At 40.6% G+C, this 15,384-nt stretch overlaps 1 protein-coding gene across 1 annotated transcript in view; it reads right to left on the bottom strand.

Annotated features, from left to right (window-relative positions):
* The window catches only part of LOC143809468 (uncharacterized), a 74,247-nt gene extending 59,199 nt beyond the window's left edge, over positions 1-15,048 (bottom strand). Inside the window, exons 1-10 of the mRNA XM_077292537.1 lie at positions 14,868-15,048; positions 11,141-11,271; positions 8,785-8,876; positions 7,793-7,888; positions 7,109-7,210; positions 4,876-4,928; positions 4,175-4,314; positions 3,404-3,453; positions 3,204-3,293; positions 1,151-1,264 (exon numbers count right to left, since the gene is read on the bottom strand). Coding sequence (XP_077148652.1) covers positions 1,151-1,264; positions 3,204-3,293; positions 3,404-3,453; positions 4,175-4,314; positions 4,876-4,928; positions 7,109-7,210; positions 7,793-7,888; positions 8,785-8,876; positions 11,141-11,271; positions 14,868-14,981 — 982 coding nt within the window. The 5' untranslated portion in view covers positions 14,982-15,048. The remainder of the gene's footprint in view (positions 1-1,150; positions 1,265-3,203; positions 3,294-3,403; positions 3,454-4,174; positions 4,315-4,875; positions 4,929-7,108; positions 7,211-7,792; positions 7,889-8,784; positions 8,877-11,140; positions 11,272-14,867) is intronic.
* Positions 15,049-15,384: the final 336 nt, after the last annotated feature.

Below are 15,384 nucleotides of genomic sequence, written 5' to 3'. Positions count from 1 at the left end.
TGACAATACAAAGGTGACATCAACCCCACAAATATGAACCCACTTGCCACCGCTACAGGGCAAGTGGGAAGAGTCGGGCAAAGTGCCAGAATTGGCGCATCTAATAAATGCACCTTTTCTGGGCAGCTGCGGGCTGCTGTTTTTAAGCTGTGGGGAGCCTGAGAATACCAGCCCCCAGCTGTGATCTTTAGCATGGCTGGTTGTCAAAAATAAGGGGGACCCCACACCATTTTTAAAAATTATTTAAATAATTTAAAAAACAGCGTGGGAACCCCTCTATTCTTGATAACTAACCTTGCTGAAGCTGACAGCTGAGGGTTGCAGCCCCCAGCTGTGAGTTTTGCCTGGTTGGTTAAAGGAAATAGGAGGGAACTCACGTCGGGTTTTTCATTAATTTATTTTGTTATATCGCAGGCGGCGGCTGAGGAATACCCCAATCATCCGCTCCTTCTGTCACTGTTATTAGCGGCAGCAGGTGTTGGATGATGGGAGTAATAGTCCCAAAAGCCCCCACCTGCTGTCATCGTTCTGACTTTGATATAACTCTCATCATTCTCCTCTGCTTGTGCCAGTCGCCGGCAGAGCAGGGGAGAATAATGAGAACCGTCTTCAGCACCAGCCGCCGGGGAACAGCGCTTACTCTAATGCTTCTTCCCCGGTGCTGATGCATGTCACATGGATGACATCTATTTGTGTTCTTTGTGTGCATGTGTGTGGGATTTTTTGACGCTCCACGCTGATGGTAAAAATCCAGACATGTCTATGTGTATGGCACAAGGACACACGGTCCGTGGAAACACACTGACATGTGCACAGACCCATTCATCAGTGTCTCCGCTACGTGTGAAAACTGCCACCACACGTACTGGAGACACGGATGTGTGAAAGAGGCCTAAATGATATCAGCACAGATAGTACTGCCTTTGTCTACCTGTAAATAATATATTATTATTATTATTATTATTATAATACTGTCTCCTTTTAAATGATATTGGTAGTGAAAATGCTGCCATCCTGTTTTTCTCTTTAAATGATATAGGCATAGATAGTACTGCTTCCTGGTTTCTCCCTACTGCAGAAAGTAAGTGGTTTCAATAATAAATGACAGCAGTCAGACCAACATGTATCTTTTTTATCAGTCGATCCTTACCATCATCGTCTTCCCTGACACTCCCTGGTATGAAGTAATTATATTTAGTTTCAAAGCAAAGTGCCTGGGCCTTGAATTTCTTGATGTCAGACTGGTTTACCGTTGGGGTTTTTGCTACGAGACATGAAAAAGGAGAATTTTTAGCTATTGCCTTGATCTGGTGATCAAGAATGTGATCAATTTGGATATAGCGATCACATCCACTATTCATTGCCTTTGACTGATCTCACATGATACATTATCAGCTTTTTCTTCAGCTCGTGTAAATACCACATGCATTGTGAACGGATGCTGCATAAAACCACACACGACCATGACCCAGAAAAAAAAAAGATTAATGTGAGTGCGGGTTTCAATTGAAAAAACTACATTTTTCTATGGTTTTACCTTTGTAGAGAAGGAAAAATGGAAAAAAAAAGATAATAAAAAACAATAATACAAAAATAAAATCAAAGTACCCGCTAGTATCAATGCACAATCCTAGATAGTTAAGGAGGGCATTTGCACCAGGACTCTTTATTGAGAAGCTTAATATTGTAATATTTGATTATATGATTTATTGACCCCAAATAATGCTCTCAGCTCCAAAAACTGGCTCCAAGGCACCTGCCACTAGGTGTCTCCCTTCTGCCTGACTTGCTGCCCACTGCCTGTTGTAAAGTCCAATCCGTGTGCAGCAGCAGTGATGTTGAGACCAATTACAGGAAGTGCGCACAGGTCCTTGTCTCGCTACAAGAAATTGAGCTGGGTGGGCAGTGAATCTATCTAGACGCTCCTGCTCCTCTGCCTGAGCATATAGGTCTAATCGAGATGAGGGATTTCATTTCAGGGCACACTAGCCAGTGGACATTTGCATTAGCAAAGCTCACAAGGAAGTAGGGTACAAAAAAGTTCCAGCACCTATCATGCTGGCAGATTAATAGTGAAGATGAATCATCCTCTCCGAATGAGTGCATTGCCAAGTTTTTGTGCAGTTTCTGGACATATTAGACTGGCAGATGAATAAAAATCAGCTTGTTGGGCAGCAAGAGCATGCTTTTACTCTAGTTTTGGGTGAAATGGCAGATACAGCTTAAATACACGTTTTTGTAATTCTTCTGCATTCAGGCAAATTAAGAAAATACATTCAAATGTGGGTTATGCAAAGTAAATAGTAATTTATGACATATATTTTATTATTTTATTTCATTGACACAGCTTTACACTGAGGGCCACTCCGAAACATATTTTTTTTAAGAGCACTACTTGTGGTCAGGCATGGTATTGCACCTAAATTTCCAATTACAGCTGATGGAAGGGCGTTCCCAGCAGTCAAATGCAAACAGGTGTAGTCCAACTCTCAATGGTTGAGTCTTTCAATCATTCTCAGCATGGAAATGCCACTCTGCCCCTTGTGGCCAAAGACTGCATTACAAATAAAACAATTTGCTGCTGATTCTTGAATAAAATATTCCATATTACAAAAATTGGCACTCACAATAAATCTAAGCATGATTTAGTTTCCCAACATGTTTTAAACTAAAAAAAAAGATTAAGGACTTTTTAAAAGTCTGAAATGCATAAGAAACTACATCATGCTTGGATTTATTGTGAGTGCTAACTTTTTAAAATAATTTAATCAAGAATTGGCTAGAAAAGCTTCTATTTGTTATGCATTCCCAACAGTCAACCTGGGATCAAATGGATTGTCCCTCAATTTTCTTTGGAACTTTGTAATTTTGGGATTTTTATTTATACTGTCAGCAACGTCCCCCATGACAAGTGGAGTCATATACTCCTATGGTAAAATGTTATCTGCCTGCACCCACCACTAGGGGGAGTCCACTCTGTACATCTGTATGCAGATCCCAAATACATATATCACTAGCTCCCCCTAGTGGTGGCAGATGGCAGCCTGTGGAGGAGATTTCCCTGCTGGGCCAGCAGTATTTCAGCAGAGTAGTATGCCTATAATGGATTGTATCGTGATCATAACGTGTAGGTTCCTTTGATGAGGAAACATCTCTTCATATGTATGTATAGCCTGTAAATTATTTCACCATTGTATACTCACAAGCAAGATATAAAGTTCTTCCGGTTGTAGTTCGTACCCCTAAAAGCAGCAAACTGTTCTCAGTTTTGAATCTCATGACCGCAACGCCATCTAGTATGAAAATGATGAAAGAATTATAGGCACAGAGGTGTAAGCATGGGATCGGCAGCCATCAGATCCATATCTACTCATATATGGATTTTTTTTTTCTTCGACTGTACCTTGATCTGACTTGCCAAACTTCAGCTCTAGGAGATTGGAGTCGATAGGTCTAGGGAAGAAAGTAGAAAGATATATTGAGATATTTCCGCTTCTTTTTTTTTCTATTGTCCTTTTCAAAATTGTCTCTTTGTTATTTTTATAGATCATGTTTGTTTTCTGCATGGATGGAGTTGTAACAAAACGAGATGACGATAGTATGAGTTGACATCTCCATGTCGACTGGTATGTGGACGTTCTCACATTGGTGTAGGTAGGAACTGATGGCCGTACTGTTTAACATCCACAAAGTTGGCAAAAAACAAAATTGCCAACTTTTGGAAGATTTATTTCGAACGTTATAAACTTGCACTGTCCATAGCTATGGCGTTATAGAGGTTACTCCCCGATATGTCTGGTCTCCTACTCCCTAAATGTTCACTTGGGTGCTAGGGAACCAGCTAATGACAGCACATCTTGGAATGAAGCAAAAGAAAACCTGGAAGTTCTGCTTTCCAGGAGGCTTCGAGGAGATTTTGGTGGTCATTTTGGAGTTGTCCTGTTTTTTTTTAACATTCCGGGACACTTGGCATGTGTGACTAACATATAGCAATGGATAATGAGTAGGACTTTTCTAGAGGTTGATTATAGGTGAGTATATGTAGCCTAGAAGATGGGGATTAAGGATGAAAAATGAAGGACTATAGAAATAGACATTTTTAAAGTGGGAAAAAAAGAATGAGGAGAAAGCCAACACAGTTATTGGGGGTGGTTAATATTAGGGGAGGACATACGCGGTGATGATCTCTTTCAAAGTATATTCTCCATCTTTATTACTGATCTCCAGCCGGGCAGTGTAGAGGATTCTCACGTTATAACGGAGGTCCATAGAACTGGAAGACTTAGCCACAAGATGCCAAGAAGTAAAGTTCTCCTACAGAAGGGGAGGAAGCAAGAGTGAAAGTCAGTATTGTCTATGTGGTCTAAGTTATGGTAATATACAAGATGTTAAAAGAGTATTCTGACAATTATGTTTCATTTCTAGAGGGTCTAACCTCTGTGGCATTCATAAATTAATACAACGGAGATGTTCATTACTAGTCTCAACCTAGGGCAGAAGAGGGAGAATAGAACGTTCTAGTACACGCCAAGCAAGAAGGCTCTTTTCGCTGCTCCCTATTGACTTCTACATTGGACCTCTGCTTTATTTTTGCCCTGGGCTTAAACTTAGGTTGAGACCCCCACCATTGAAAGAACTATGGCATGTCCCATGGATACCGGAATACTCTCTTTAAATCCTAAATTCACTTAGAACATCAATTTAGATCCCATGTAAAATTCACGAAAGTCTATGAAGCTGAGCTAGGTGGAGCTTTGATTCTTCATTTGCCATTAAGGAAACATTATCAATAAGTTAAGTTTGGCATAAACCACATCAGCTTTGGAAACAAGCCCTAGATTATTGGATGGTGGACTATGTTTTTTAAACACAAACCTCAGTTTTCTCCAAAAATTCTTCTTGTTTGAAAAGTCCGTAACATTTCTGTGCTAAAGAGAAGAATACTCGTTATAGTAAAGCAGAATAATCAATAATATTTTAATATACAGTACTTACTGTATATAAATCAGGAGTGGATCTATCAAAGAGTAAAAAGTCTACTTTTGACTTTGGTTAAAAAAAATCCCACCGAATACTGCATTTAGGATTATGGTTAAGAAGGTCTATGGATTGCCGACAAAGTTTCCAAACCAATCTCCAGCTACCATTGTGCCAAAGACTCATCAGTGAAGAGGACCGACCTCCATTCCAGCCTCTGCTCTGCACCATGACAGCCTTTATTAGCCGTGGCGTGAGGTCAATGGACACCTTCACAAGGGAACGTCACACCTGGTGGCATAATGTACAGTAGCTGGACCTCTCCAGTCTTCTTTCTAGGTACACTAACAGCTCGGCGTTACATTGGTTGTGGAGCCAGTGGTTCTCGTTCTCTCTCATTGACGCTTGTTCTTTCTCTCTGTCTTTCGTCATGTTCCTCATCTACCAGAATTGTTTTCGTTGTTGTCACCATCCCACATTTTTAGCTATAATTGTTTTTAATTTTTTCGCATTTTGCCACACACAAACATTAGTGTTACATCTATATGAACTTGTGTATATTGCAATTTTATTCCCTCCCCCCCCTTTTATTACGGTAACTTTATAGAAGAATCTCCAACATTTCTGCAGTTTTTTTTTACTTCTAACATATTCCATATAGAGTAAATTCCAGGGCATTAAATCTGTAAAGAAGAATTCTCCAGATGTTTTTAGGCAGAGAAAATTCTCTTAAACTCATTGTTTCGGTGTAAGAGCTAGCTCATACTAGTGTATAAAAAAATCAGTCCCATTCTCATCCGGGACAGTGGGGCGATTTTTTTCTCATTTGTCACCCATGTGCTGTCCCTTTTTTTACAGTACCATTTACAGTTTCCTGTGCTGCAGAATTATAATTTATCCTAAAAAATTGGAGGCCATTATGAGGGTCCGTATGGCATGAGATTTTTTTCTCGCACTGTTCGATTTCAGAGTGAAATCGCATTGCATCCTGCCAAATGAAGCTGAGAAAAAATACGCAGATCTCATTGAATAACATTGGTCTGAGTGCAATCTGATTTTTTATCAGATTGCAAGCATCCAATTTATACACAAGTTGTCATGGGAAGCAATGAGAAAACAGGAGATGAGGAACCTGGGCCCCTAAACTGCCCCTCGGACTGGGGGAAGTCCTATCTTTCCTTAATTCAGGGGTACCCTTGATGGTAGGGAGGCCCGAGGCCTGACCTGTCCCTATCTCCTGTCCAGCCTTGAGCTAAACGCCCAACCCCCACCCCTGGAGGTGAACAGTAATGGAAACCATAGATAAAGAATGACAGGGAATAAAGTAAACTGCACCACAAAGCAAACTAACAGGATGATACAATAAGTGTGTGAGAGGGAACACAATACACAACAAAGTATACTTCACCAAACTCCTAAATAAAGACTTGAGTATCAACAGCTACTCCAACACAGGACTGTCCGGTATGCAAGAGACAAGCAAATGCTATAGTCGGCGTCCAGGAATGTTCTGAACCATACTAAAAGGGAGAAGGCATTCCTAGCAGCTTCAGCCACTAATCAAAAAGTTAACTCCTGCCAAGCTGAACATCAGTGAACAAACCAACACCTGCGCCCAAACTAAGGCTGAGCAACCGGAAGATCTAAGACTGCACAACAGACTCCCTAGTGTGAACAGAGTCCGAAGCCGACATGACACAAGCGTAAGCAAGTCCTTCAATGTTCCACCTGCCATACTACTGAGTTTGAGACCCTGCAGAGATGAGTTTCACAAGCAGCCTAGAATTCATTAGAAGGTTTGGCTGCTTCATGTTTAGGACCATTTGTAGGTTTTATTTTCCACTTGGTCGCTCTTGGGTTGTGTATAGAGTTTATATCTTGGCTAAGGGCTGATATGGTGGTCCACTTGCTATATCCTTTTGCTGGTAGTCCCCAACTCATGGACTACCACAGATAATTGATATTGTCTGTCATGTTGGAAGATGTCAAAAAAGTAGTTACACCCAATCTGCTGCCATCAACTTTTCATCAGTGACCCATCTATTACGGCGCATCCCCTTCTCGATAGAGCAAAACATTGCGAATTATAGGAGGCTTATCCCCGTGAGTCCAACCATAATAATTTTCTTACCATAATCAGTGATGCTGAACTCCTTTTGCAAGTGCAGTTCTTTGCATTTATACCATTCTTTGAAATGTTCCAGCTCTGATTCTGGATATGTAGACGATCTCACTAGAGATATAATAACACCGTATAATAAAGAAACATACAAAAACACATCAAGTAAATACAGTGTGAATATAATACTGTACATAAAGCCCCCATAATACCGTCATATAATGCCAAAATAATACTGCTCATATAATACCACCAAAATAGTATCCTAATAAAATTACAATTCAGCTCTACAATAATACATCCATACACTGCTAAATATTAGGTGGGCTCAGGGTTAATGATAGTCTCATTGAATGCTGAACATAAATTGTAACAGACATTGGATTGTTTTATTGTTACTCCATTCATAGAATAATCCACACACTAGACTTTGGGCCCCAACCTAAAAAAAAAGCCCATTACACCAGCCCTAATTCTAAGGGACATGGACTAATTTTCTGTATTTTTTATGATTGCACTGCCCCTAGTGGTGAATGACTGGTTAGGCAGGAAACCACTGATTGCTTCATGTTATTGCACATGTACATCTACGTAGTCAATTACGTGAACACTCATAATATACTATGTATATATATATATATATATATATATATTTATATATATATATATATATATATATATATGCTCAGGACTCACCGAAAATGATTGAAGTTTTAATGAATTCATTGGATTGATAGCTTAAGATTAACACATCGGAATGGACTTGCAAAAATGTCAACAGCAACCCGCGTTCTGGATGGAAAAGAAGATAAAGATATCACAATTAGGAAATCTCCGATCAGGTTGTAAAAAAAAAAGTGCTTAGAAAAGAAAATAATTAAAAAGATGTAAATAGCCCTTTTTTTCTGATAAATTCTTAGTTATTGGAGAAAAAACTCCTATATATAAAAAAACAATATTTGACATCACCGTTTCTGTAGCAACTCAAACTACTAACTCAAACAACTCAAAAGACTGGCCTTTTACTTGGCTTAGTTTTTTATGACATAAAAAAAGAAGCCCGAATTGCTATTTTTTAGTCACTTGAGATAGAAAAAAAGGAATAGAAAGCCATCGAAAAGTCACGAGCCTCGGAATTACACACGTTAAAATTACAGCTTGTCCCAAACAAAACAACCCATGTCACTGAAAAAATGAAAAAGTTATGACTTTTAGAAGACGATGTCACACTAAGATTTTTTAATGACATTTTTTGGGGAGACAGTAATAAAATTTAAACTACAGTAGAATTACGACCATTTTTTTTCTTGTATTTCTTCTTGCAAAAATGAAAAATTTGGGGTTAATGTTAAATTTTAATGGAAAAATAATTCATTATTGATAGTGGATGAGCCTTGATGGTGGAGAACATCAGAATTACAGTTTTTCATTATGTGCTGCTTTTTTTTCCTAAAAAGGGCGACACCCGTCCATGTGTTGGGTTTCCTATTGTAGCTCAGCTCCAGTGTAGAAATTGAACCTGAGCTACAATATCAATTCCGACTTGTGTCAAGGTGTGGTGCTGTTTTTGGAAGAAAGCACTCATCATCTTCTGATCTCGGCTAAAATTTTTAAGTTGGCTGTTTTTGAACTTGGAAAGTCCCAAACCCCATGGTATAATATAATATATCAGCACCCAGATATCTTACCTCTCTGATTAATATCTCTGTAAGCTAGAGTCTCCGTCCCATCATTCACCCGCTCTAAAAAAAATGGTCCACTAGTCATACTCTCCGATATTCTGAAATTATTAAGGCAAAGTTATTTAGTTAGTGATATATGAGTTTGAATACCGTTGTTTAGGGTGATTTTTCATAAATCAATCGTACACCTGAAAATAAGTAACTTTGTATTATATCTTATCTGAGAAATGCGCTACCTTCTCCTCCTGGGCTGATCATTCATTCTCAATATCAATATTCTCAATACACGGGTAAAATCTGTCTTCAGTAAGGACAGATTTTCCCATTGCTCAAATAGGAAATGTCAGTTGGTGCTCATAAAGTTCTATGGACAACTGTGACTTTCATGTGTAGTAGAATGTCTGTTTGCCTCTAGCTCCTCCTCTCTCCATAAAATTTTAAAAGCACCAACTATCATCTGCTATCTCAGTAATGGAAAATGTGTCTTCACTGAACACAGATTTTACCCATAAATTGAGATTGAAGGTTTAGTCCAGGAGGAGAAAAAAGCAGATTTTTCTGATAAGACATATTGCAAACTTTTTTTAGTTTCATATGTGTCAAGATCATCACAGGCCGAGAAGGTCATACAGAACTTTGTGTGGAACAGCTCTCTGCTGTCCCTTATCGTCCGGACAATTAACAGAGGAGACCGCAGGCTGTCACCACTAATAGGCCGGTTATCAGGAAACTAACAGTGAGCATATAGTATATATACCTCTGATTCCGCATGGGATATGTATTTATCCCCGTATGATCACTGCTATCTCCATGATAATCCCAGACTACTCGCTGCCACCTCCAGTCGTGTTTTATACAGTCTGACTGGAGGCCTGGTTCTGGTATCATATGGCTTTAAGGGGTGCGGTTTGGAGAACAAAAGGAACATACAGTAACTATTAAATTTTATATTTAATCCAAAGGGAGACAGTGTTTGTAAGAAAAATATACAAAAGATTTTTACAAAGGGGACAAAACAATACAGCATATACAGTTACAGAAAATAAAAGGGATTAACAAGGGATCTTACTACATCAATTGCAAAGACGATTCAGTTTAGCTAAAGGAGAGCGATTCACTTGAAGCCGTTCCATATATAGGATTCATGCATACATGATGTGCATCTATCTACAGGAACCCAGATCATAATTCAGCTTGATCTTTTATTAGCATCTGAGTTACACCCACACACCCCCCTTGATGACCTCATGTGGGCCGGATTGTGGGCTACCATCAGCCCTTCAGGATTTTATGATAATCCCAACTTATGCATTAACTCCTCTCTGCTTGACCGCCGAATTTCGAGAACGCCGCCATATTATTGATTGAGATTTTACAGTTCTCAGACACCAAACATGACATTGCTGCTGTGCATATTCTTCCCCTATTAGCCCTGAGGCCAAAAATGTATGTCCCATTACTATCAGATCAGTACAAACTTTGATATTCCATATTTTCTTTCACAGACATATGTCTGCCAAAAATTTGTCCCTTGCAGAAACAAAAAGTGTTTAGTGTAAATGTAGAAGAAACAAAGAGACAATGTATTTCTTGGGGACAAAAGGATTCTTCCACTTTTGTGTCTATGTGTAAATATATGTACGTTATTGAACTTTTGTCTACTTACCTGTCCATGCTAAATCTCAGTCTTTCTCACAAAAGGTTCCTTCTTTCAGTCACCTGAGATTCAAAAGGACTTTGTGTTTTTTTTCAACTAAGATTCCTCACTCCACAATAAGTTAACTGTGTGCTCATATTGTCAGAAGAGGTTGGTGGATTGTAAGCTCTTGTTTCCTTACTGCAAAACCGTGTGAGGTATTCCCTTTAATCCTCTCACTTCACAAAGGGAGACCTGCATGTTAACTAGGCTGGTTCACTTCACACTATAGGTATAGGTAACTCCCAGTCTATTCAAGGAGGCTCGGATTGTCCGTTATTTACCTCCTCAATGGGAATTTGCATGAGGGGGTAGGAGAGTGCACTACAGAGTCATAGAGATTTTTAATATTTTCTATGACAACGTGTAATATTGATTTATGAAAGAAATAGTTTCTTCCTTAATATTCAGAAAGTTCTGAAGATGTGCTGATTCTTATTAAGGAGATCCAGCTGGTATACAAAGTCGTACAGGCAATGTTACATGGGAAACAAGTATGCAAATCAGCTCTCATCCAGAAGATAGAAAATTGTTTGTTTCTGCAGTGTCACCATAATAACGTAACAACAGGTAGTGTTGGTTCCAATCAAAAATATTAATGGATACTGTGAGTTATGAATTAGATGACCATCAATAATTTCCAATACTCGCAGAGAAGAAACTTACGGATTGAAGAATTGTATTATCGTTCCTTCCTTCTCTCCGAGAGATAGTTTGACATACGCATAATGCAAATCTTTCAGAGCACTCAGTGTGTCCCGGGACACTATGGATTTTATGTTCCACAGGCCATTTATCTGTAGAGATAGGATGTACAAAACATAAAGGTAGATCATGCACAGAACTATTTCCTTGATTTTCCAATTCCAAAAAGTGATTGCATATTGTTAAGACCTCCGTGCCCTCATGACCCTGAGAGTGAAGGGGTTGCAGCGTTGGTTTAAGGCTTACCTATCTGTAGGGTAGATTGTTAATATTAGATTAGTGTTAGGCTGGATCGCACTATTGAAGGGGCCGTAAGCAAGGGTGTAACCATCGTTGTGACAGAGAGTTCATCCTCGACCAGGCCAGTGCAGGAGGGAGGGCCGCCGACGTCTACCTCAACTGGATGTACATCGTTGGTCGCACATTCAGTTGAAGTGTATTGCAGTGCAGGGACCCTCCGGCTCCCTGTCCTGCAATACACGCTGCCGACCAATCACAGGCCAGCAACTGATGAAGGCATGCCAGTCACGAGCAACACATGGCAGTGACTTCATATGCTGCCCCTGTCGGTACATTGAAGTCAGCTGCCGGCTACAGAAGAGAACATCACACGTCACAGGAGTAGAGGAAGGTAAGAAGAAAAGTTTATTTTTTATGTCTTGGGAAAAAAACAGACATTATACCAGGAAGGACCCAGGATGGGGTAGTTATACCAGACTGGGATACAGGATGGGGGTCACTACACAAGGAATTATTATACCTGGAAGGGGCCCATGATGGTGAGCATTATTATAGGATCATTGTGGGTCATTGTGCCAGGAAGGGGTCCAGGATGGGGAAATTATACCAAAATGGGGGACACTGTTACAGTAAGGGGCCAAGATGAAGGGCATTATTACAATAAGGGGCCCAGGACAGGGGAAAATATACCTGGAGGGACATTATAACAAAAAGGCGCCCAGGATGTGGGACATTATTACTTTAAGGGGCTCAGAATGGTGGACTTTATGACAGGAAGGGGCCCATGAGGGGGGACATTATACCAGGAAAGGGGACATTATACCAGGAAAGAGCCCAGGATGGGGATATTATAACAGGAAGGGGCATAGGTTGATAGACATTATTACTAGTGATAAGCGAATATACTCGTTACTCGGGTTTCCCTGAGCATGCTCGAGTGGTCTCCGAGTATTTTGGTGTACTCGGAGATTTAGTTTTCATCACCTCAGCTGCATGATTTGCGACTGCTAGACGGCCTGAATACATGTGGGGTTGCCTGTTAGGGAATTCCCACATGTGTTCAGGCTGTCTAGCAGTCGCAAATCAAGCAGCTGCGGCGACGAAAAATAAATCTCCAAGCACATCCAAATACTTGGAGACTACCTGAGCGTGCTCAGGGAAACCCGAGTAACGAGTATTACAGAAACTGGCTAAGACGGGGGACATAATTACAGAAAGGGGCCCAAGATGGGGGGGTATTATTACAGAAAGAAACCAGGACAGGGACATTATTACAGAAAGGGGCCCAGGATGGGGGACATTATTACAGAAAGGGGCCCAGGTTGGGGGACATTATTACAGAAAGGGGCCCAGGATGGGGGACATTATTACAGAAAGGGGCCCAGGTTGGGGGACATTATTACAGAAAGGGGCCAGGATGGAGGACATTATTACAGAAAGGGGCCAGGATGGGGGGGCATTATTACAGAAAGGGGACAGGATGGGGGGGCATTATTACAGAAAGGGGCCCAGGATTGGGGACATTATTACTCAAAGGGGGCCAGGATGGGGACATTATTACAGAAAGGGGCCAGGATGGAGGACATTATTACAGAAAGAGGCCAGGATGGGGACATTATTACAGAAAGGGGCCCAGGATGGGGAACATTATTACAGAAAGGGGCCCAGGTTGGGGATATTATTATAGAAAAGGGCCAGGATGGGGACATTCTTACAGAAATGGGCCAAGGATGGAGGTCATTATTACAGAAAGGGGCCCAGGATGGGGGATGTTATTACAGAAAGGGGCCCAGGATGGGGGACATTATAACAGAAAGGTGCCAAGGCTGGGGGACATTATTACAGAAAGGGGCTCAGGATGGGGGACGTTATTACAGAAAGGGGCCCAGGCTGGGGGACGTTATTACAGAAAGGGGCCCAGGCTGGGGGACGTTATTACAGAAAGGGGCCCAGGATGGGGGACATTATTACAGAGAGGGGCCCAGGATGGGGACGTTATTACAGAAAGGCGCCCCGGATGGGGGACGTTATTACAGAAAGGTGCCATGATAGGGACACTTACATGTATGCCTTTATATGAAATAGAATACTACAAAGGCCCTTACATCTGACCAAGGTAGACGTGGGGGCTCAGATCCATATTTTGCACCGAACCCCAGGGAACTCTGGTTACACCAATGGCTGTTAGATAACAGGGCAGATACATTGTGTTGTGGCCCTGAATTATACTGCAGCTCTCATTGAGAATAAGAGAGCTGCAGCATCACTACTACCATTACACAATGCACCAAGCTCGGCCAGTTCCTTGTGCCTCTGGATATCACCTTTGAAGAGGACCTGTCACTCACTTTATATATAGTTTTTTTTTAACCTGGTGTAAATGCTGCTCTTATCCTGAATCCGGTTAATGGAGTTAATTAGACTGAGCTGCAATACCTCTCACAACCTTTGGACAAGTGTGGCGCTATTCTTGCAAGACAGCAGTGATACTTTTCTAATCCTGCACAACAACTTAAATTGGACCTGTGTAACTTGCCATAAATGTGTACTTTATTGATCAAATGTAAATGCCGCTGTTCTCCTGAATTCGGCAATGTTTTTCTTGTGTTCCTGCTCCTCTCTAATCCTGAGATACGGCATCTTCTTCTGTTTATGTGAATCTAGTCTTTTAACCAAGTGGGTGTGGTCTTCAATTCTTCCTTGTGGGTGTATCCTGTAGAACTACGCCTGTTTGGCTACAAAGACTAGAATTCTACACCAAGAATAAGAGGGTATATCTCAGGAACGGAGAGGCGTAGAAACAAAAGAAAAACAGCGTCCGATTCAGGAGAACAGCAGCTTTCACGCAAGGTAAAGCAAATTACATATTTTTGGCAAGTGATAGGTCCTCTTTAGTCCCGGGAAAAACATTTAAGAATAATTTTTCCAAACAAAATCACTGGTTTATGTGGATGCCTGGCGGAAAACCTTGGACAATCAGCTTATCTTCTCAGTGACCAGTCCACATTGTGAAAAATGCCTGTAATGGGGCAACCCATTTAAGCCTAGTGGATAGCCTGCTAGGAAGGTGCATAACACAGGGATTTATGGAACCAAATAGAGGGAATTCTGTATTTTTCATTTCCAATTAGGGATCTTGTAAACTGAGTAACAGGTAAGTTGAGTAAAGGGAACCATTTTATATCGTAAGGCGGCATAACCTAGGAAAATACCATATTACCATCCAGTAATACTTGTAAAAGGAACGTGGAGTTGTTTTGACAATTAATAGATAAAAAAGGTACAAAAGGCCAAAATGGAAAAAACAACATAACATAATAAGGATCCTATAGTAATGGAGAATTAAAAAAACTAAAAAAAAAAATAGATACACAGAATAGAAAAGGCATCTGGTGAAATTCAGAAGAAGGTAAAGACAATATAGAAGTTTTCTATCCTGCCTACTTACCTGGGTGAAATCGATGGGTAGTGTCTTAATTTCTGGGCAAGGATCTGAGGAGCTCACCCAGGTTACATGAAGGAGAGAAACAAGAATCAGTCGGAGGGTGGTAGAGATCTTCATGGTTGACGAGACGAGAGAAAAGAGACCTGGCTTTCTGTATTCCAGGAGTGAACTATGAAATAACCCTCAAATTACTCAACAGAACAAAAAAAAGCAAAAAGCGCCAGTATCCTGCACCAGGGGTCAACGATTAGAGGTGAGGAAACAAGCTAAATATTGACTCAGATCATGCAATGAGGAAAACAGAATATTTAACCCTTGGCTTACCTAGGTCTCAACCTTTTACCCATAGATTTTTTTCATATGTTGCATTCATTTGGATATGCCATACATGTAGAGGAAAGGTGGTCTCATAGGGAAGAGAACAAGATGTCCACCTTCCTGGTGTTGGTTCTTATCATCTCTCCCCATTTAAAGGAAAGGGTCATTTGGTACAACTGATGATTGCCTTCTCCTCCTTATT

The sequence above is a fragment of the Ranitomeya variabilis genome, chromosome 2 (genome assembly GCF_051348905.1).
Source record: "Ranitomeya variabilis isolate aRanVar5 chromosome 2, aRanVar5.hap1, whole genome shotgun sequence".
Classification (NCBI taxonomy): domain Eukaryota; kingdom Metazoa; phylum Chordata; class Amphibia; order Anura; family Dendrobatidae; genus Ranitomeya; species Ranitomeya variabilis.
This window is presented reverse-complemented; position numbering and strand designations above follow the sequence as displayed.